At 28.9% G+C, this 21,303-nt stretch overlaps 3 protein-coding genes across 4 annotated transcripts; 1 reads left to right on the top strand and 2 right to left on the bottom strand.

The window, feature by feature from the left end:
• Positions 1–554: 554 nt before the first annotated feature.
• LOC123302835 lies at positions 555–1,976 on the bottom strand. Its single transcript, XM_044885955.1, has 3 exons — positions 1,833–1,976; positions 772–948; positions 555–710 (listed from the first exon to the last, which is right to left on the bottom strand). The coding sequence occupies exons 1-3, from the start codon at positions 1,974–1,976 to the stop codon at positions 555–557; spliced, it is 477 nt and encodes a 158-aa protein (XP_044741890.1).
• Positions 1,977–8,189: 6,213 nt separating this feature from the next.
• LOC123290683 (hemolymph lipopolysaccharide-binding protein-like) lies at positions 8,190–13,134 on the bottom strand. The gene is made up of 4 exons (XM_044870944.1): positions 13,049–13,134; positions 8,651–8,903; positions 8,425–8,586; positions 8,190–8,312 (listed from the first exon to the last, which is right to left on the bottom strand). The coding sequence occupies exons 1-4, from the start codon at positions 13,118–13,120 to the stop codon at positions 8,221–8,223; spliced, it is 579 nt and encodes a 192-aa protein (XP_044726879.1). The 5' UTR covers positions 13,121–13,134; the 3' UTR covers positions 8,190–8,220.
• Positions 13,135–19,495: 6,361 nt separating this feature from the next.
• LOC123301740 (60S ribosomal protein L9) lies at positions 19,496–20,604 on the top strand. 2 transcript variants are annotated; one of them, XM_044884627.1, is made up of 2 exons: positions 19,496–19,580; positions 20,000–20,604. In XM_044884627.1, exon 2 carries the CDS (start codon positions 20,006–20,008, stop codon positions 20,573–20,575), a length of 570 nt encoding a protein of 189 aa, XP_044740562.1. In that variant the 5' UTR covers positions 19,496–19,580; positions 20,000–20,005; the 3' UTR covers positions 20,576–20,604. The 2 variants fall into 2 exon arrangements, with proteins under 2 accessions (XP_044740562.1, XP_044740570.1); XM_044884635.1 differs by having other exon boundaries at positions 19,564–19,677.
• The last annotated feature ends 699 nt before the right edge of the window (positions 20,605–21,303 follow it).

Below are 21,303 nucleotides of genomic sequence, written 5' to 3'. Positions count from 1 at the left end.
GTACAATGTATTTAATATTGAGATGGATGTAAGCTCCGTGGTGGTTTCTTTAGAGGGTGTATGCTGTACACATATAATCCAATAAGTAATTATTTTTACTTTCTTAAAAAATTGAAACTATAAGTTGAAAGATTTGATTTACGGAACATTCATTATCCCCTTACTTTATTTATTTATTAAAATTAAAATTTTAATTTATTTCAATTGGATTATAAGCATAGCGTTGATATTCAAACACATCCTTTTCTAAGAAGTTTTAGATTAATATTCTCAAATAGATTCAGTATATTTTGATTAAAAATTTAACATTATGTTTACCTTTCTAGAATGAGTTTGAGAAAACTATTGTTTCAAACATTTTAGATAGATAAATCAAATGACAATTCAGTTGAAATTAATTATTGTGCTCCCTCCCCAAACACTACTTCCGTGATTTTAATTTAATAATTTAATTTTGAATAACTTCTTAGATACATAAATATATTCTGTTGGATGGAACTCAATGAAAAGCTTTTTGCGTTTTCAGTTTAACTATTTTATTTGACATATACAAATTATATAGTCGACACAACAATTTCTAAAACAGCACATGCACTTAACACATTATCGTCAAGAATCTTAAAATCAATTAACCATAATGAAGGAGTTAATTCTGGTACCAAATCCAAAATATCATTACTAAATACAAAATTCTCTCTAGTAAGTGTCCTCTAAAAAATAAATGTATAATTTAAATCATAAATGAGATTTTCTTGCGATTAATCCACTTACAGGCTTCAAAGGACATTTCAATATGTCTGCACTTTTTGCAAATTCAGTCCATATTTGATTATCCATTCCAAGAGCATCACAAACATCTTTAAATTCAGCATCTTTCAACAAATATGAGCAGGAATCAGGATTCTCCATTTCCGGACATTGACGAGCTGATACAACTAATTTTACATCCTAGAAACCAATTCATACTTGATTTTTTTATTGTGAATCAAAATATTCGATGCAAAATGAAGAGTAATAAATACGAAAACTTTAAGAGGATATTTTATTTACTTATTTACTTATAAAAAGCAAGTCAAAACAAACAATTGACTGAGTTAGTTGTTGAAATACCATGCATTGACAGTGTTGATTACTCTATCACATTACACATACATAACTGATATTCCTATATAATACATACTATATAATTTATGCCTAATTTGCGCCCTCGCAGGTAAACAGTGATGTTTACGAAAAAATGTTTCAAACAAAAGTTGGTTATTTTTTTATAAGGAATATTTTAAACTTTTGTTATTTTTTTATAAGGAATATCTCTAACGGTTTAGAAGATGGGTCCAACGGACTCAAGACTCAATTGACCCATTTACGAACTCGACTTCACTTTTTACGTCCCGAGTAAGGGTGTAAAAATTTCACCTTGATATCTGTTTTCGTTTTTGAGTTATCGTGTTGACAGACAGACGGACGGACGGACAGACAACCGAAAATGGACTAATTAGGTGATTTTATAAACACTTATACCAAAAGTTTGTTCATAGCATCAATATTTTTAAGCGTTACAAACTTCGGACTAAACTTAGTATATCTTGCATATTTCATACATATTGCATACAATACTTGCATGGCCAACTATTCTGACATACTCAAACCTTTAACAAAATTGAAAACTGTGTATATCAAGAGAGGGTGGAGGCTATAAAGCGGTGGTTACTTTTAAGCCCATTGAAGCGGGCGGGTATCAATCTAGTTTAGATTATAAACTTTTTAGATGTTTTGAATTTTGGTCATAGTCAAGTTTTGTGACATTAATGAATACTTACATAAATACTTACCTGATTTTTACCAAAAGTATTATGTATTGTGTAACTATAATTCGCAATAAATTGATCATTGTTATAAGTTGCCGTTTTGACATAATTAAACATAAAATTTAAGTTTGTTTCATTTTCACATTGGCCAACCTTTTTAATCACCATTTTTGTATCACCCTACACATTTTAATAAAAGGTCTTTAAATAAATTTTCTTTTTAAATTTGTTATAGCTGACTTTTTTTTGTTGACTATTCAACTTACTTGTACTAAATTTAGATAAAACAAAATAGTTATGAAGAATAATAAAGAATTTTTATATATTGTCATTATAAATAAGCTTATTTAACTTGAATATAAAAAATTTGAATATTTTGTTTAAAATTAATTTATTATTTAAATACAGATTTTTTTATATATACTAAATTATGAAATTATAATTACAGTCACAAACAAAATTAAGAGTTATTCAAACATTGATCAACCCAGATTGACAAGCAAAATGAAAATCGACTATACAGAAAGGTGTAGTACTTTTATCTATAAGCGTGAATTAGATTAAAAAAATTAAAATCAGATTTTCAACCGGTAAACAATCAATCTTTATTTTAGGGAATTTTCTGAAGGCGAATATTTAAAGTTGATTTGGTGTCTTCAGTATCTGAGCATAGTCGAAAAAATCCAAGTATCTTTTTTCAAGAATTTGTACTTTTGGGCAAAAAAACACACCTGGATATATAGTTCGCTTGGAAACAGGTGTTTATTGTTTGGAACTACAGGTTTTTATAATGGTTTTCAATTGGTGGTTAAAATTATTAGAAATGCCGAAATCCAGACTATCGAAAATATGTTTTAAAAGGCTATTAGAATTTGATAGAAACACTGAAGCTATACTCAAGTCAGGTATAATTGGACTACGAATGTTAAAAACTTTTTTTAATTCGTAGGGAAAGAAAACCTCTGAGAGGAAAAAAACCCTAACCAAGCCCAAGAATGCTGCAAGGAAATTTGAAACGCTCTATGAATCCAAAGCTAAACTAAGAGATTGGGAAAAATCAATTAACTCCAACGTCTGTAGTATGTAACAAGACATAAAAAATAGCTATGAAGGCGAAGATTATTTAAAATTTAAAGTAAGCTTTGATAAAATAAGAGCAGTCAGTCAACTTAGGACTTTAAATTGAAAAGTGGCTCTACTTGCAACATATGTGGTCAAGGAAAAGAAAACCTTTTTCACCTACTTGTAGAATGTCAAACTTTGGATCCTATAAGAACTGAAATTTTCACAAAAAACAATATACAGATTAGTGTGATGGATATCCTACGTTTCGATTCCGTAAGAAAATTAAATTGTGTTTACCAGTTTCTGATAGCATACCACAATCTAAAAAATTAAAATTTTTGGCCTTTGAAAGCATTTATACCGGAAAAAATTAAAATTTCCCTCTTACTGAAATTCTCAATTTCGATTTTTTATTTAATGGAGTTAATTTAATTTAGTAATTGTATACATTTATTATGTTTTTTTTTCTCTTTCTTTCTTTTAGAAAATATTAGTTGTTTTACAAAGAATTTTTGTTGTCGTTATTTTTATTATTGTTATTATTATACATATTGAATGCAATTGTAAAAAATTGTTTGAAATTTTTTCTTAACAATAAATTTACTTACTGCTACTATAAAGTTGAGAAAATTTTGGCCACAAAATTGAAATTAATGTCTTACCTATTATAGCTAATTTTCATAATTTTAATTTTCTAAATAAAACTTCTAAGTTATTGAGATACGGGGAATATCATGTATATACATTATCACCGGAGAAACTATAGAAAAATTTACAACCGGAGTGAATCTACAAAACAAAAAAAAACAATCATCACAGACGACGATTAGTAAAGGGAGTTTAATGGAAAAAACGAGATTGATTGAATACCTGCTAAGGAACCTCGAAGTAGCTGTATGAAAGAAATATAAGCCAAAAAGATAATGGAACTTTGCACGAGGCTGGAAATGCATCATGTCAAAATGTTGGAACATAGGTAATGGATTTTGTGACATTATAGCATCACACTAAACCACGGCTTTGCTAACCTAGGAAACCTGCAAACCAGCTTATTTCCAGTCCTAAATCTCTGTTTACAACCTTTTTAATTACTAAACCACAAGTATTAACCATAGGTACTTTTGCGACGTACAGTTTAATGACAGAACAATTTAAAAATGTAATTCATTAAATTTTTTTTTTATTGTTATCATAAACATTTAAATTAAAAGCGTAAAAAATAACAAAAAAAAAATGAACCATAATAATAATACAAAATATATATAAAAAAAAAATTGTAATAACAATTATATATTTTAGGTATGCGATAGCGATCAATTTTAGATATAAATGGGCTGTGACGCATTTATAAAACTAATGTACCGTAACGGGAATTGTTGTATAAAACACATTAGAGACATTTTATACAACTACTTTGTGTCTCATATGACAATAGTGTATAAACTCTTGTCACATTTTCATAATAATAAGATATGAATTAAATTATATTATCTAAAATTATATCGATTTCTTTCTTCATTTATAAAGGACCTTGTACTAAATCTTATGGATTTTGAATCCCGGTCAAATTTTCTGTATTTGTATTAATTATGGTACACTAGATTGATACCCGCCCGCTTCATTGGGCTTAAAAGTTAAAACCACCGCTTTATAGCCTCCACCCTCTCTTATGATATACACAGTTTTCAATTTTGTTAAATGTAAAATAGTCATAATTCATTGAGTATATCAGAATAGTTGGCCATGATTTGTCTGATATTTACTCTTTTAAATTTTTACAGAAATCTTTAATTTATGCTTCAAAATGATGATCATAGATCTACTCTATCTATAATCATCATTTTGAACCATAAATTAAAGATTTCTGTAAAAATTTAAAAAATGGTAAAGGTCAAATTAAATTAAATTTGTTTATTTTTTTATATATCTTTATAAATTATAGTTCATGTGTTATACTGATATATCAACTATATTTCTGTACAGTTTCATTAAATATAGGGATATAGGGATATAGGGATTCATAACGTCCAGATTATGGTTCGTCCAAAAGTTCGAATTGGTACAAAGCAAAATTGAACGTTTTTTAGGTATCGAGATCATAAAGACTAAAATTAATCGTTTTTTTTTTTTAATATCAGGTAATATAATATTATCAAAGACAATAAATCAGAATATTTCGAAATAAATTTCGATTTTTGCCTTAATTTCCTAGATCAATTTTTGCATTATATTAATACGCATTTACTTTTACTTTTATATTGTATGTTACTCTTTGCTAATTTGTGTGACGGGCTGCACACTGACGATTTTTTTGGGTGATCAATTTATACTGCTCCAAGAATCTTACAAATTGTGACGTCGACCAATCAGCTTCAAACAAGTGTCTAGTTTTTGGCCAATGGGCGTGATCCTTATAACTTTGCAATCCTTATTAAATCTGAATAGATCCCTTATCCACCCAAGTTCATTGTTTGATTGTACAGTTTTTATTAATGTAGATGCTTTCATAGTCTAATTAGGTACTGTATTTAAAAGTTTTTAATCAGATTTGTAGATTTTATTATCATTTTCGACAACGTTAACGGCTAGACATGATTGTTCGATTCTACCATGTTTCAAGTGTCTTTTATGTTCAATAATTTTTCGTGTAATTTGGCCCACATATTTCATCAAACAATTTTGGTATCCAATGCAATAAATTCCCGACTGCTTTTCGTTCCGAACTTTATCCTTTTGATTCCTTAGTAATTGCTTTCAATTAGTTCTTTCTACTTTCAACAATTAAACAATTTTTAACAACCAAAAATTAAGGCCTTAGAATCAAACAATTTGTAATTACTCTTCTAAACTTTATAAAAGATGTACAAAGATAATTTTAAGATTTTGAAAGGCTCAAACATTTAATTTATTTGTATTAATTTTCAGCTTTGAAAATAACCTTTCTGGAGTCTTTCCAAACATTTGGCTGTAATAATTTTGAGTAAAGACCAATGAAAATGAAAAAATCAAAAATGCGAATTTTGTCATGAAAATCGGTATATGAGTATAAAAATATTCTAAGCAACTTTTTCTAATAATTTTTTTTCGATATCTCTAACCATATCTGACGATTGGCAAAATAATAAGAATCAGCCCTATTTGTCAATTTGTAGTAGGCTGAGTTTGAAGTTCAAATTTCGGTTAAGTATCTTAAAATATGTGAACCCTCACTCTGTATGACTGTGCAAAATTTCAAAGCGTTTTTCCTTTAAATAACGAAAATATGAGGGTGTCTCATATTAACTGAGACACATTGTATTAATGTGTTGAAACTTTTGATTTTTTTTATAACTCTTTATTATACTAGAAAGTTATTAATGTGGACCCCAACGGTCGTAATAGAGCAACCTCACAGCTTGTTTTCTTAAATCTGGAGAGTCATAGCTTTGTCCAGAGACCGGAGATACACCTAGAAAATCGAAAACTTCGACCCTGCAACACAAAAACAACGTTCCTAACCCATTTTTCGGGTTAGGAACTAATCTATAAGCGAAAATTAGATTTAAAAAATTGAAATCAGATTTTCACCCGGTAAACAATTGATCTTTATTATAGGGCATTTCCTAAAGGCGAAAATATAAAGTTGAGAAAATTTAGGCTACAAATTTGAAATTAATGTCTTACCTACCTATTATAGCTAATTTTCGCACAAACACTGCGGCTTCGGATAAATAAAGATAAAACTCTTTAGTTATTGAGTCATGGGGAAGGTCAAGTGTACATTATCACCGGAGAAACTATAGGAAAAGATAATAAAATTTTGTAATTCTTTATTTGTAATTTTTTTATCTTAGTTTATTTTGTTGATTCAATTTCTGTTGAATTTATTAGATTAACGAAAAAATATTTCGCAGAAAAGTTGTTTGTTATTTTAAAAAGCACAACTTTTATCCAAAGGGAGATCGAGCTCGTAAATAGACAACATTGGGTTAATTGGGTCTTCGTTTACATCTTGTAAACCTTACAGCTAGAACAAGAGTTTAAATGAAAAAAATGTTCCTTATAAAAAAATAAACAGCTTTTGTTTGAAACATTTTATTTTGTAAACATCACTGTTTACAAAACCCACGAGGGTAAGGGGAGTAGACAGTGATGAGTATGTCTTATATCTTATTTTAAGGGTATTTTATAATAGGTATGTCTTATATGGGAATATCAGTTATGAATGTATGGCTATCTATGAGTGGATATCTTTCTTTACATACATGACGTCAATAAAAAAAACCATTGCGACATTAACACTGTCTATACATGGCATTTCAACAATTAGGGAATATTCATTAAATTTAAATTTGGTCCAAATATTTTTCTTCCGTAACTTTAATGACTGGACATTTCAACTATACCTTTATTTTAGTAATTAATATATTTTTAATTACTTAAAATTAATTAATAAGAGTACAAATTCAGTGGGAGCATTTAAAAATTTCTAAAACGGAAATTCAAATTTTTATACGGACGTGACATCAAAGTAGGTGCTTGTCAAATTTGTTGACATACTGTATGATATTAATTATTAACATTTTATATGGTATTTCATTAAATTATACTATTCTACAACTTTTTATTAGAAAACTTAATAATAACGAGTGTAAATTCTGTGTTGTAAATTCATTTTTTTAAAGTGTAAATTATATGTTGAACTGTCAATTAGTGACTTAAATACAGCATTTTTAAGCAGTATTTATATTTTTACTTTGTTATAACGGTGTAAACAATGAATTAAAAATATAAAAAAAATACATGAATATTCCCTATTGCTTGTTTTCACTTGTTTAAGTTAAATATCTTTTATATTATCAGTTTCGAACATTAGTTGATTTTTTGGTAACCTTAATATGCGTATCAAATTCGAGGCCAGGTGAAATGCCCCATTCCGATTTTTATAACTTTTGCTTAGATCATTTTTCTCAAAAACGCTTCAGTGAAGAAATACCAATCTTTGGTAATTAAAATGGGTCATCCTATAGTGTAAAAGTTTTTCTCTCTTAACAAACCTCTGCGAAAGTTTTGCTTAACACAATAACTTCTAGAATTGTATATTTTATCAATGACAATGTATGCACCGCGACTATTACCGAATTGATCGTCCCTTGGCTTCGAATGGAAAATTGACATGTAAAAATATAGGTATGAGGTGCGAAAGAAATTAGTTAAAATAAAATGTACAAAATCATGAAATTCTCGCTAAAAATTAATTATGCGGAAATGAAGGGCGTCGACACGATTGACAAAAAAATAACGTTAAATATTATATATTTTATGATTTATTAATTAGTAGTGAAAAAAATTTCTATTATTGTATTCATTAATGCTTGTGATCCGCACGTGTTTTATATGTCTTCGCCGTTTCTATCTCTTTTTTTGAACTCTTGAATTGTATTCCGTCTTTGTATGTGCCTGAAAATAAAGTTAAATGCTTTGGATGTACATCAAATAAATGAAATAATAATAGGTAAGCATGCCTTTGTCAATTTTTTCAAAAATGGGAATAAAATGCAAAAATACTTACTGACTTCGTTTTCGCATACAAAAGGTAGCCGATAGAAACACGGAAAGTTATATAAACCCTTAAAAGATAATGCACCACAACGTTTTTCAAATTCTGTGTCATCTGAATAAAAAGGCTGGTTTGGTGCCCAAGGGTCATATTCCATTTTCCTCATTGATTTTCCTGGCAATTAAAATAAACTTTCATGGTTTTTCTATTTTTGTTAAACAATTAAAATTTTGCATACCATCAATTGTAACCCATTCTTCCCTCCTGAAATAATTATGATATCCAACAAAAGTATAATTTTCTACTTCTGCGCCAGAAGATCTTTTATATAAACTCTTAATAAAAGATTCTTCTTCTTTTGAATTGATTATTGCTAAATGAGATTCTGCGTCTTCACATACTTGTCGTGCATCTTGCCACAGTCTCGCCTGCCTATGAAATCTATAATAACTATCTTCAAACTTCACATAATCCCATAAGTAAAAATCAGTCTAAAACATGAAAAGTTGATTGTAATGACTGAAATACCATTCTGGGTTTGCATGGCCTACGTATTATTATACAGAGAAAGAAGTGAGTAAAAACAAAACGAAAAAAATTAATAAAAATTTAAAACCGACAAGATTTTTGTTTTATATAAAACTAGTGAAAAAACGAAACAACTTCACACCCCCAATTAGGCAACACCAAGTATGCATCTGTTTTACCCTCAAATAGCTACACAACCTCCGCTTCGCGTAGGCAATCTAAAAGTATGTATGTATTATGTACACTCACTGTCAGAAAAAGTGCCACAGTTAAAACATTCTAAGCGTACGCATCATATGTTATGTTATAATAGTAACACTTAGAATGTTTTAAAACGAGCATTTTTTGTGACATTGAGTATATGTATTATGTATGTATTATAATTATTTATTTACACAATTGTATTGAGAATGTGTAATACAGGTTATATAGAAGCTAGTTACTTTTGTCCATATAATGCACTATATTTATATTACAGGAGTTATATTTTTATTTAAATAGGTTCAGTATCACGTACTGAATCTAAATGCACAAAATCCCTACAAAAATAGGAGGGAGAAGTACCTCCATTTTAAAGAAAACCGATTTAGGCTATATCTCCATAACCGTACACTTTAGACAAAAATGGTAATAACCTTTATTGAAGAAAATTAAATTACCTACCTTTTTTGTTATGCAATTTTTGTATCACTAACCGTTTATAATTTATACGACTATGACGATTTACTTATTTGACCGATATCTCTTCTAATATTTGTTTAAACAAGAAAATGATAATAACTTCACTGTTAAATCTTAAATTTCTTAAAACTTTTATTAAGAACTGTTTTTAGTAATGTTTTTAATGTTGTAATCACCGGGTGCAAGGTTAATAAAATAGAAGGTAGTATAATGATAAAAATTCAATAAATATATGAAAAATATTAATGATAATTAGCAATAAATAAATTGCCTTCTTACCTGCAAAAGCAGCGACCACCCCTTGAATTTTTTTTATTTAAGATTAAACAAAAATTGACTGAAAAGATAGGAAATTTAATTATCTATAAAAAAGTAAGAAAAAGTAACGGTTTTTCTCCAAATGGCGGCACTACCCCCTCCAAATTTGTGAAGGTTTTGTGTATTTACATTCAGTACGTCATACTCGTATAAGTCATAAACGGTTAGTGATATAAAAAAGACAGGAAATTTAATTATCTACAATGAAAATTATTACCATTTTTCGTCTAAAGTGCACGGTTATGGAGATAATACACAAAAAGGTTTTCGTTAAATTAGAGGCACTCCCCCCGCCTATTTTTGTAAGATTTTGTGCATTTATAGTCAAAACGTGATACTGAACCTATTAAATAAAAAAATAACTCCTGTAATTTAATGCAGAAAAAAATTCTCTGTAGTTTGAAGTAATGCTATAAATAAAAACCTTTCGGTAAGTATTATCTACATGATGGTAACCGTTTCAAAATCCGTTGCGTGGTTTAGAAAGAGTTAGCGGATAAACAGACAGTCGTCACAAAAACGAGTTTTTCGCGATTTTCAGCGAAACGGTAAGTTTTATCATAAAATTAGTTGAGACGAATATTGTCAAATCAGATAATTAAATTTAATAAAATATCTCAATACTTTTTTTCCTAAGGAATACCGTTTCTGAGATATAACGATTCAAAAAGTAATCGGGAGAGTAATCGTGATATGATTTTGTGGATGGGCATATTGCCCATCTATTGCCTATATTGAAAATATAATATTTTCTAAGAAATTTGAATCAGAAATTATATGAATTTACATATAAAAAATATTATTTATACAATTTTGTATCTTATTTTCACAATTTGTAATGCAACAAGTGTAATTAATTGCTATATTTCAATAATTTTTACTGGTCATTTACTATACGCTTTCATATAAATAATTGAAAATTAGTCATAACAGCAACCTTTACGGCAAAATTATCCACTGCAAGTGTTAGCGTCGATTTGATTGTCCCTACCATGACTACGCACCCAACGGATGTATGTAAATAAAAATTGTATATATGTAAGTTACACTGACCGATAGAAAAATATTTTTACTTGTATTACAGCTTCAGTGATTTATGTCAAAAACGGTGGAACTTATATAAGAAAAAAATATTCAGACAATTTTATATTTAATTATCTGATCTAAAATTTTCGTTTAAGCTAATTTTATGATAAAACTTACCGCTTTGCTGAAAATCAAGAAAAACCCGTTTTTGTAACCTTTGACTCCGCGTAAATTTTTTTTCACAAATCGAATCGATGAGGACTTTTTAGATTTCATTTATGATGGTGTTTTGAACAATCCTACCAAATTTCGGTCGGGTGTGAATTTTTATCCCTTCACTCATGTTTTTGTATTTCATTTGACCGAATTAGTTGACTTAAAAAATTAGTAAATAGGCAACATGTATGACGTATACGTAATACGAGTTACCCTTTCATTAATTTTTTAAGTCAACTTTTTATTGTTGGAACTACGTTCCTTATCGCACGTTATCGTTCTGATTTGTTTGTTGGTTGCGAGGTAAAACCAAAAAAATTGGTTTAAAAACAAAAACACCAAAATTCGACTATTTCACCTAAATCACCTAGAAAACCAAAACTTTTTTGACCGATTCAGCTTTACCACGAATTTAAATAGAAGTATTTGCGCAAGTAGCTCAAGACTTACTAATGATATTTGATATCTGCACATTCCACATTCCACCAAGTTTTAACAAAAAGCGAGTGGTTTGTTTAGTCGAGTCGTATTGAAATCAAAATTATCGATTTCCGTCAGAAAATTAAAAATGCTAGTTTATTGTCTATTTTATAATAAAATACGCTAAACACGATGGTGACAAAAAACAAATTTGTAAAATCACAGTCAAATTGTTAAAAATTATGATTTTAAGCGGCAATTTTCATTGTTTTAATGCTTTCGACTTTTTAAGGAAAACGGTGTGTCGGACAAAAGAAAGTTACTGGTTAAAAAATCAAGATTTTAACATGATACGTCGTTTAAGACTAATTTTAGACCTTTTATTAGCCCCCCGTCTAAAACAAAGGGGTGTTATAAGTTTGACCGGTATGTGTGTGTGTCTGTCTGTCTGTGGCATCGTAGCGCCTAACCAGAGGAACCGATTTTGATTTGTTTTTGTTTTATTTAAAGGTAATTTAATGGACAATGTTCTTAGCTACGTTTTAAGTGCGAGTTTAGGGTACTGTCCCGAAAAAACTAAAAAATTGGTGATGATTTTCAAAATCGGTTCAGCTCCGAAAACACTTTAAGGAAAAAGATAATTTAATGGAGAATGTTCTTAGATATGTTTCAAGTGCGAGTTTAGGGTTCCGTACCCCGACAATTTTTTGGGATTTTTTTAAATTTGGTAAATTTCACTTGTCTTTGACCCTTTAATTCAAGTTAATAATTTTTTTCTGTTTTTTTTTTCTCAACTGAAGGTCGTTTTGATGTTTTATTTTGGTCAAAATGTTTTGTTTTATTCATAGAACACGGTTTTTTTTTTTTTTAAATATTTCATTAACAATGAAGTTTTTCATAGTTTTTTATTTACCTTTTATTAACTTACTAATACGGTTAAGGGTTTGTAAATTGTTTTTGTACACATGACAATACACAATAAACTGAATTTTTTAATTTTCTGGCAGAAAAATAGTTTATTCGACTTGCCTATAAAAGGAAATTAAATGAGAATATTACTTATCATACAACAACAAAATTTTCTGCTTACAAATGCAGCAGAAATTTAATAAAAGATTTGTATTTACTTAAATTTGTTTTTTTATATCTTACTATTACTGCGTATACACACTTTCCGTGTGTTTATCCGTGTCATTACGAATGTTTCCAACAAAAATTTTTAATTCTTCATATGAAGAAAAATTAAATTTAACCTGCTAATTTAAAATTTTCTTCTTCGTCTTATCAGAGGATGATAGTTGGTCGATTTTTAAATGTCTCCGAATATCAAGGTAAAACTAAAGATAACCCTAGGATGTTTCGTCTTTTCAAATCTGAACAGTATTGTTTCAGTGATACAACTTCATTAAATGCAACTAAAATTTTAAATAATTCAATAATTACTTACCATAATCGCTTTTGTTAGATGTACATTTAGAACTGATAGAACAAATATTATCAAAACTTCCAAAAAATGCATTATTGCAAAAATTTCAATTGAATTTGTTGATAGCAATAGTAATATAGTAATATAATAGCAATAACATAGTAATTTGAACTTTTTTATATAAGCAGGCAAAAAATTTTAAATATGTATTTGAAAAAAAACCGACTACAGTGATCAAAAATCCGTGTAGACGGAGGACTACAATCTTATTAATGTTAGGCAGTCTACTTTCGAAATTCTACACTGTCCAGACTCAAAGACTCCAATTACACGTCTTATTTAATAGCGAAGTTGGTTTTTTTAAGTACTTAAAATTACTTCATCTTATGTCATCAGGAATCTAACGATAGTATAGTGTGATTATTATGACGGGTATTAAAGTCGCTAACATAATGTTATGGAATTGTTGAAATCGGTTGAGGAGTTTTGGCTCCACAACAAAACAACATTACATGGGACTCACATCCACAATCTGCACTTTTTGGGGAATAACTTTTGGGAACAATTTTTTTAGCGAAACAACCAATAATTTAATATTGAAATTTTTAACATTAATTATCCTGTATCCTCCAGGTCCACAATTCTAATGAGACCACAGCTGTTAAAATCAGTTCATGCGTTTTTGATCTACAGTGCAAGAACTTTAAAAAATTATCCACAGACATGTGATACACACATAGCCTTCGTTCGTCGGATTAAAATTAAGTATATTTGTTTAAAAGTTTAGATATCTACTTTTTATAATATTTACTCAAATGTTACTCTTGAAAATAAAAACACGTGCGACCTCTATTGAAATAAATATTTACGTTTGCTGCTCACCATGAACGTAGCTTATTTCCTACATATAAACCTATAGGTAATGTTTTAGCCTTATTTCATTCTGGTATGCGATTACGATTTATAAGATGAGCAATTTTGTCGAAGGGTCCGTATTCAATTCGACAAACTAAGACGAAAATTAAGAATAAACAGTAAACTAACCTTACGTAAAATGAGTTTTAATGCGAGCTACCATAATGAAATGGCAACTTCTGGTAACTCTAATCTAAATTGGATTGAGCTAGCGCTAGTTGATTTTTTTTTTAATTTTTCATTAGACGAACAATTTTTCTATGAAATTGTATGAAAAAAGCCCAATTTACATATGCTGGTCATGTACGAATTTAGCCTCACTTAACATCTTGAGCACGCTATAAAAATTTCAGCTTGATATCTCTTTTCGTTTTTGAGTTATCTTGTTTACAGACAGACAGACGGGCGGATGGATGTTCAAACGGAAATTAATTTTATGAACATCTTTGACAAAATTTTGCTCGTAGGATCAATAATTTTAAGCGTTACACACTTGGAACTAAACTTAGTATACCTTAATATATTTCATATATACATGGTATAAAAATAAAAGATTTTGTTGAAAACAGTTTTCAAAAGAGAAAATATTCAAATCATGTGAAAGTTCTATGGAATTGTGTTTTTACAAATGATTTCTATCGAATATACATATTCGTTTTTCTAGAAATTGTTAGCAATAAAACTTACTAGAAGGAACAATTTTTAAAAGAGAAGTTGCATGTATTGCAATTTAATTTTGAATTGAATTAGCAAAATTTGATACGAAAATCTACTCCGAAAATACAAGGTTAAATTTCGAAGAACCAGTGTATTAAGTCAGTATAGATATTGTATTAGTTTTGTTCAAAAAATCAAATATGTATTATAGGTTAAACCATGGATTTGTGACCTAAATTTGTATCTGTTAGTTATGATAACCAAAGTCTGATGAATAATGCACTTAACTAATTTCACCGATTCACTACTGTCTTCTAAACTACTAACCATTTATCAATATTCTCATGTTTTAATAGTAGTAACATTACAGTGAGTTCATTTGCTGGTACTATTTGCATGATCGTATGCCGATATAATTTTCACTCCTGCAATTTCCTAAAAACATATTTGTCTTATGTCTCCTATCCATTAAATGGATATGAGAAATATGTTTAGAAATATTTAAAGGAATTTAGGAATATGCCATCCATGAATTTGTGACTCATTTTTTAGCCACTAGTACCTATTTATTCGGCGACGGTGGAAAAACGTAAAACTTCAGTCGATTTAAGTCGTATTAAAATGGCGGTCTCTTTGATATTTTATGATAGCTAGATACCTATACTCAGAAGTGGACTACTATGGCCTAATCCAATAAGAACATGGCGTAGAGGTGGCAAAGTTACAAATTAAAAATTATTTTTGCTTAAGACTGTAAAGAAATTTATGCAATATATATTTGTTTCTTAGTAAAAAGTTTAAAATTTTTAGAAAAAGGGCTTCCCATACATAACATAGGATTGCAGGTAGATTTACGACTAAAAAAAGTAAAAACAAGTGAAAACAAACAATTGACTGAGTTAATTGTTGAAATACCATGCATAGATAGTGTTGATTACTGTATCACATTACAGATACATACCTACATGTCACACATACATAACTAATATTCCCATATAATAAATACTATAAAATTTACGCATAATTTGCGCCCTCACGGCTAAACAGTGATGTTTACGTAAAAATGTTTCAAACAAAAGGTTATTTTTTTATAAGGAATATTTTTTATATTTCAACTTTTGTTCTATCTCTAAAGGTTTACAAGATGGCTTCTACGGACCCAAAACCCTATTGACCCATGTTGCTCATTAACGAACTCGACCTCACTTTTAACGTCCTGAGTACGCTGTAAAAATTTCAGCTTGATAAGTTTTTTCGTTTTTGAGTTATCGTGTCCACAGACGGACAGACGGACGGACAACCGGAAATGGACGAATTAGGTGATTTTATGAACACCTATATCAAAATTTTGTGTGTAGCATCAATATTTTCAAGCGTTACAAACTTGGGACTAAACTTAGTATACCTTGCATATTACATATATGCATGGTATAAAAATAGCATTATCATCGGTGGAGTAGGTGCTCTTTGTACCTACTGTATTATATGTATAGATACTAATTAGTTATACATAACAGTGGCAGACAGAATAGCGGCAGCAATATAATGTCCACTTTTACCTTGAAGTCGCGAACAGAAAGTTTCGAAAAAATAAACCAATTTTCTGTATTTTAACAAAGCTGAAATTTACATACGTAGTGAATAAAATTATATTACAGTGGAACCTGGTTAAGTGAGACATCAATTAGGGAAGTGCAAACTTATGGAAGTATTCCACTTACAGTGTCTCAGATATCCAGGTATAAAGAAATATCTGTCTCCTTTACAGAGGGTTCCATTAATAGAGGTCTGAATTCAATTATTGAGCGATTATTAATTAAAATAACGTATAAAATAATTAGGAATCTTTATTAGGAATCAAAAGATGTCATCTATGATTTCATTATTTTGGTAATTCACAGGCAAAGTTTTAAAATCTTTTTAACATCTTGGAGTTTTAAATTTTTAGATTAATAGGATAGGCAGCTTTTCAATTCCTGACATGTTAGCACCCACAAGTATTGTAACACACTCTTTACTAAGTTTTTCTCCATGACAGGACTCACCTTATAAGGTGAAAGTTTTATCGGGGACACTTATTAAATAAACCCGCTTCGTCTGCGATAAAAATCCCATGAACATAATAATTGCGCAGAAGAACTGGCAAGTATTCAATCCATTGTTTACATTTGTTAACATCAACAGCGTTACTTTCTCCACAAAATGCTTTGAAAATTATACCGTTTCTTTTTTAAACTCTTACATCCAACCATTGCTGCTACAAAAATTATGAAAACCGAGCCTTCGCGCGAAATCTTGTGTTTTTTCTTTAATCATCGGTTCACCTGCTTGACCCATGTTAGCAAACACTGTTCAAGTTCAGGATACTCTGATAAACGTACACGTATTAGTTTTCCTTGTCCTGCAGAACATTGTGATTGAATTTTATCTTTATTCTGAGTTATTTTACAAAGAGATATTAACCACTTTCACAAACAGATATTAACTCCAGTTTTGATAGTAAAGATATATATGATAGTAAAGCAAAACTAAAACTTGAGGCTCAAAATTAGTTAAGTGCGGAAATTGCGGGTAGAATAAGAATCAGTAAGTAAACAAACAAACAAAACGATGTTATCTCAGCTACAGAGGTTAATGTATATAAAATTAACTCACTGTCTCAGTTATAGAGGCAACTATGATGATAAAATCGAAAGAACACTTTGTTTTGACATTTCCACACCGCCGCTATGATGGATTTGACCTAAGCAATTACCTCAGATATTGGCACACTTAAATTCGTTTAACGTCTATGGACTTAATGGTCTAAGGCCCTACTATGTCCTACAAAAACTTCCGAGAGTGGTTTTTGTAGGATAGGTAACCCTATCGCACATAAATTTTTTCATTTTATTTTTATCCACTAATTACTTTTTTTAATCATCCTAAAACTTAAAAATACACGAAACTCTTTTGTGAAGGTCCTTTGACGCCATTATACGATTTAAACACATATAGGTATTTTCAATCTAAGAGTTCGAAGTTCTAAATCGACGATATTTTCGTCTCAAGTTTTTTTTCGCATTTGTAATATAAATTTTTTGAGAATCTACTTTTTTATGGCCATTGCTACACTGATTTTTACTTTAATGAACGTCAGAAAATTACTTCCGAATTCGTCGTTAGTTCTTTTAAACAAAATTCAGTGATTTTTTTCAAACGATTAGTCGACTTTTATTTCTTTTTGATTATAATCACTTGTCTAAAATGAACTTTTTTATTTCGATTGTTGAGACATTAGTAATCCTTACTTGCTTTTATATTCTTTATAAATACCTGTTGAAGACCGTGTATTAAAATGATTATAATACGTAGAATTTATACTAAACAGCAGATACATAGCTATATATTATGCATTATGTTCGCTTTGTTACAAACTGTTCGAGAATTGTCAATAATTCTCTTGATTTAACATCTATCGACTTTGACTCCCTATTGTTCCTACAATAATGTTCTGTGAAACATCATATCATCATCAAATTGTTAGTATCAACTATTATCAAATCATTAACTTCAAAAAATACGTACTAGATATCAAATAAAAAATGAATGCCAAACGCACACTAATATTTTTTACAACGATTAAAGTGAAATCGTGATTTCAGGCTTTCGACAAGGTATGAGATATGCTTGTTATTTACGATTTTATAGTTTTTCTTCTATAGAAAAAAAATTGGAACGTATTGGACCTACTAACAATAAATTTATGTTACTATACATTCTGTAAAGATACTACGTTATGTGAATTTTTTTTATCTAATGGCAACGTTTACGTGATTTTATTTTAGGACGGCTAAATTTAGAATATTTCTTTCCTTATTTAACTTGGGTAGGCATGAAGTACGTCTAGCATCTGAGAGTGATTTTTTGAGAATAAACAACACTCTCAAAAACAATCGTTTTTCATAATATTTAGGTCAAAATTAACTTTTTTAATAAATAACTTCTCAGTATAGAAAGCTATTGTAATGGGTCCGATTTTCGAAATGAAATTTTCTCATATCTTTACGTTTCATGGTCAGGACTTCTTAATTATATTTTTGAAATAATGAAGCCATTTCGTAGGCAGGAATATTAACTACCCACTTAGATAAACATAAAAGTCAAAATATAAAATTTTAGTTACTAGTTAAATAATATATTACTAACTACTACGTTTTAGCCCTACCAAAGAAAAGTTGAAAAAAAAAACGGAAAAGATTATTAATTTACTGCCTGGGTACCTTTTGAAATAATAACTTATGCAACCAAAAGTAGTATTATTACATTAATGTGTATTCAGTTGTCTAAACTTGATTGCAATAACTACTTTTACGATCGATTTTTATTACTAAACCTGGTATTACAAAGCTTTTAACTAAGTTATTACAAGTCGAAGTTCGATAACTTTACCATACTTGAATAATATAACCATTAATTCCTATATTTACTTATCAAGTCTATGATTATATTCGATAATAATATATGATTATATATCAACTAAACTAGGATCATATGTATACATTATAGCTCAATATTATTATTGTAGCAAATTTACAAAATCTATACCTACAAGTCATATATTATTATGTTTAGTTGTTGTATTCCCATTTATATACTTACATTAGTTCAACCCGTACAAATCTAATGACATATAGTTATTAGTATTTTACGATTAAACTAGTAAACTACATATTTGCGATATGTTCATTCTATTAGAATGATCATAATTTAGATTGTGAATACTTACTAAACAAACATTTGTGTAATTAATTCATAAATTTGAATAAGGAAACATTATTGTTTTGTGAAATTACAGTTCAAAATCGTATTACTAGTGACATCTATGAATAATATCAATACACTATATGAACAACTGTCATTAATAATTGCTGCCTGCCGGTAACATATTTCCTTCAGTATCAACATAGACCTTTTCCGTCTGAGATTTTGACGCGTTGAGGTGAGTGAATAAAAATATTAAATTATCTTTTAGCATCTAAATATTATTTAGTTTTAAATTATTTATTATTTGATTTTTGTAAATCAAAAACCATTTTGTAAGTTATTTTGTATATATTTATGTTTATATATTTAATTTCCATTTCTAATTTATAATGTAAATAAATGGCTGTCGTGTGGATAACACATTGCAAATATAGTATTAGCCCCTCAAATTATATTTTAATATAACTCAAAAGTTTTGAATGATTTACCATTGATTCGTGAAACATTTCTTGAACCAAAGCTTAAATTTAAACTTGTAGTTAATTAGACGTGATATATAATTGTAATAATTCACATAACCTCAAAGCTTCAAAGTATTACATGTTTCAAATCCCGAAAAAGTTCATGTTTTTAATACAATTTATTTTATTTTAGGTCAAAATGAAACAAATAGTCATTAATCAAACCGTAAAGATCCCAAAGGATCTTACAGTATCAGTTAAATCCCGTGTGGTCAAAGTAAAAGGGCCAAGAGGAGTATTAAAACGATCCTTCAAACATTTGGCATTAGATATTCGTATGATTAATCCAAGATTATTGAAAGTAGAAAAATGGTTTGGAACTAAAAAAGAATTAGCTGCAGTACGAACAGTATGCTCACATATTGAAAATATGTTAAAAGGTGTAACAAAAGGCTACCAATACAAAATGCGTGCCGTATATGCCCATTTCCCCATTAATTGTGTTATGACAGAAAATAATTCTGTGATTGAAATCAGAAATTTCTTGGGTGAAAAATATATTCGACGAGTAAAAATGGCACCTGGAGTTACAGTAACTAACTCACAAAAACAAAAGGATGAATTAATTATTGAAGGTAATTCATTGGAAGACGTTTCAAGATCCGCTGCTTTAATCCAACAGTCTACCACAGTTAAGAATAAGGATATCAGAAAGTTTTTGGATGGTCTTTATGTATCTGAAAAAACTACAATTGTACAAGCTGAATAAATTAATATGTTATATTGATAGTTTTTTCAAATAAAATTACAAAAAATTAAATGCTTTGTTTTTATTTTAATTCCGAACTATTCCATGGTAAATGATACTGAACTGAAGTACTTCATCGATCATCACTACTTTAGACTCCAGTGCTTTTCGGAAGATTTTTTTGTGGGCGTTCTAAACAGTTAATTTTGACATATTTTAGGTAAGTAAATTAATATGGAAACGGACCTCAGAAAAGATTTAATGGTAAGTAAATGGACGTTAACGAAACATTACCTCAGTTTTCTTCGCAAACACAGAGTGGTCTCCATGTTGAAATTTAGGGCGAAAATAATTATATTCAAATATAATGTTATTAAATGGCGATCACAGAAATTTTCGAGAATAATACCTCTCCCAATTCAGTTTCAAGAAACGAATCTTATTTACAAACTAAGAACTTTCAAAAAATTATTCAATTAAAAAAAATGGTTTGATAAATGATACATTTTTACAACATTTGGCACCGTCAAATAATTTCAAAAATAAATTATTCACACCAATGTGATAAAACTTTTTTGAGGAGAACTAATGTCAATCTAGAATCTAGATTTTGAAAATAAGTATATACGCACCAATAATCTAGGTTTTTGGTGCGTATATACTTATTTTCAAAATTTCGACTGAAATGAAGTAATCTTTTTGTTGCGATTCTAAACAATTTTTCGTATATAAATTTTAACTCGAAAAGT

The sequence above is a fragment of the Chrysoperla carnea genome, chromosome 1 (assembly GCF_905475395.1).
Source record: "Chrysoperla carnea chromosome 1, inChrCarn1.1, whole genome shotgun sequence".
In the NCBI taxonomy this organism is placed as follows: domain Eukaryota; kingdom Metazoa; phylum Arthropoda; class Insecta; order Neuroptera; family Chrysopidae; genus Chrysoperla; species Chrysoperla carnea.
The sequence above is the reverse complement of the archived record's forward strand: the minus strand, read 5'-3'. Positions and strand labels throughout refer to the sequence as shown.

Bases quoted from the DNA above. Each gene is read 5' to 3' on its own strand.
- LOC123302835 (XM_044885955.1), bottom strand. From the start codon at position 1,976: ATGGTGATTAAAAAGGTTGGCCAATGTGAAAATGAAACAAACTTAAAT. The intron at 949-1,832 runs GTAAGTATTTAT...ATTGGTTTCTAG, and splicing joins ATACTTTTGGTAAAAATCAG to GATGTAAAATTAGTTGTATC. The intron at 711-771 runs GTAAGTGGATTA...TTTATTTTTTAG, and splicing joins TGAAATGTCCTTTGAAGCCT to AGGACACTTACTAGAGAGAA.
- LOC123290683 (XM_044870944.1), bottom strand. From the start codon at position 13,120: ATGCATTTTTTGGAAGTTTTGATAATATTTGTTCTATCAGTTCTAAAT. The intron at 8,904-13,048 runs GTAAGTAATTAT...TTCATGTTTTAG, and splicing joins ATCTAACAAAAGCGATTATG to ACTGATTTTTACTTATGGGA. The intron at 8,313-8,424 runs GTAAGTATTTTT...CTTTATTTTCAG, and splicing joins TGTATGCGAAAACGAAGTCA to GCACATACAAAGACGGAATA.
- LOC123301740 (XM_044884627.1), top strand. From the start codon at position 20,006: ATGAAACAAATAGTCATTAATCAAACCGTAAAGATCCCAAAGGATCTT.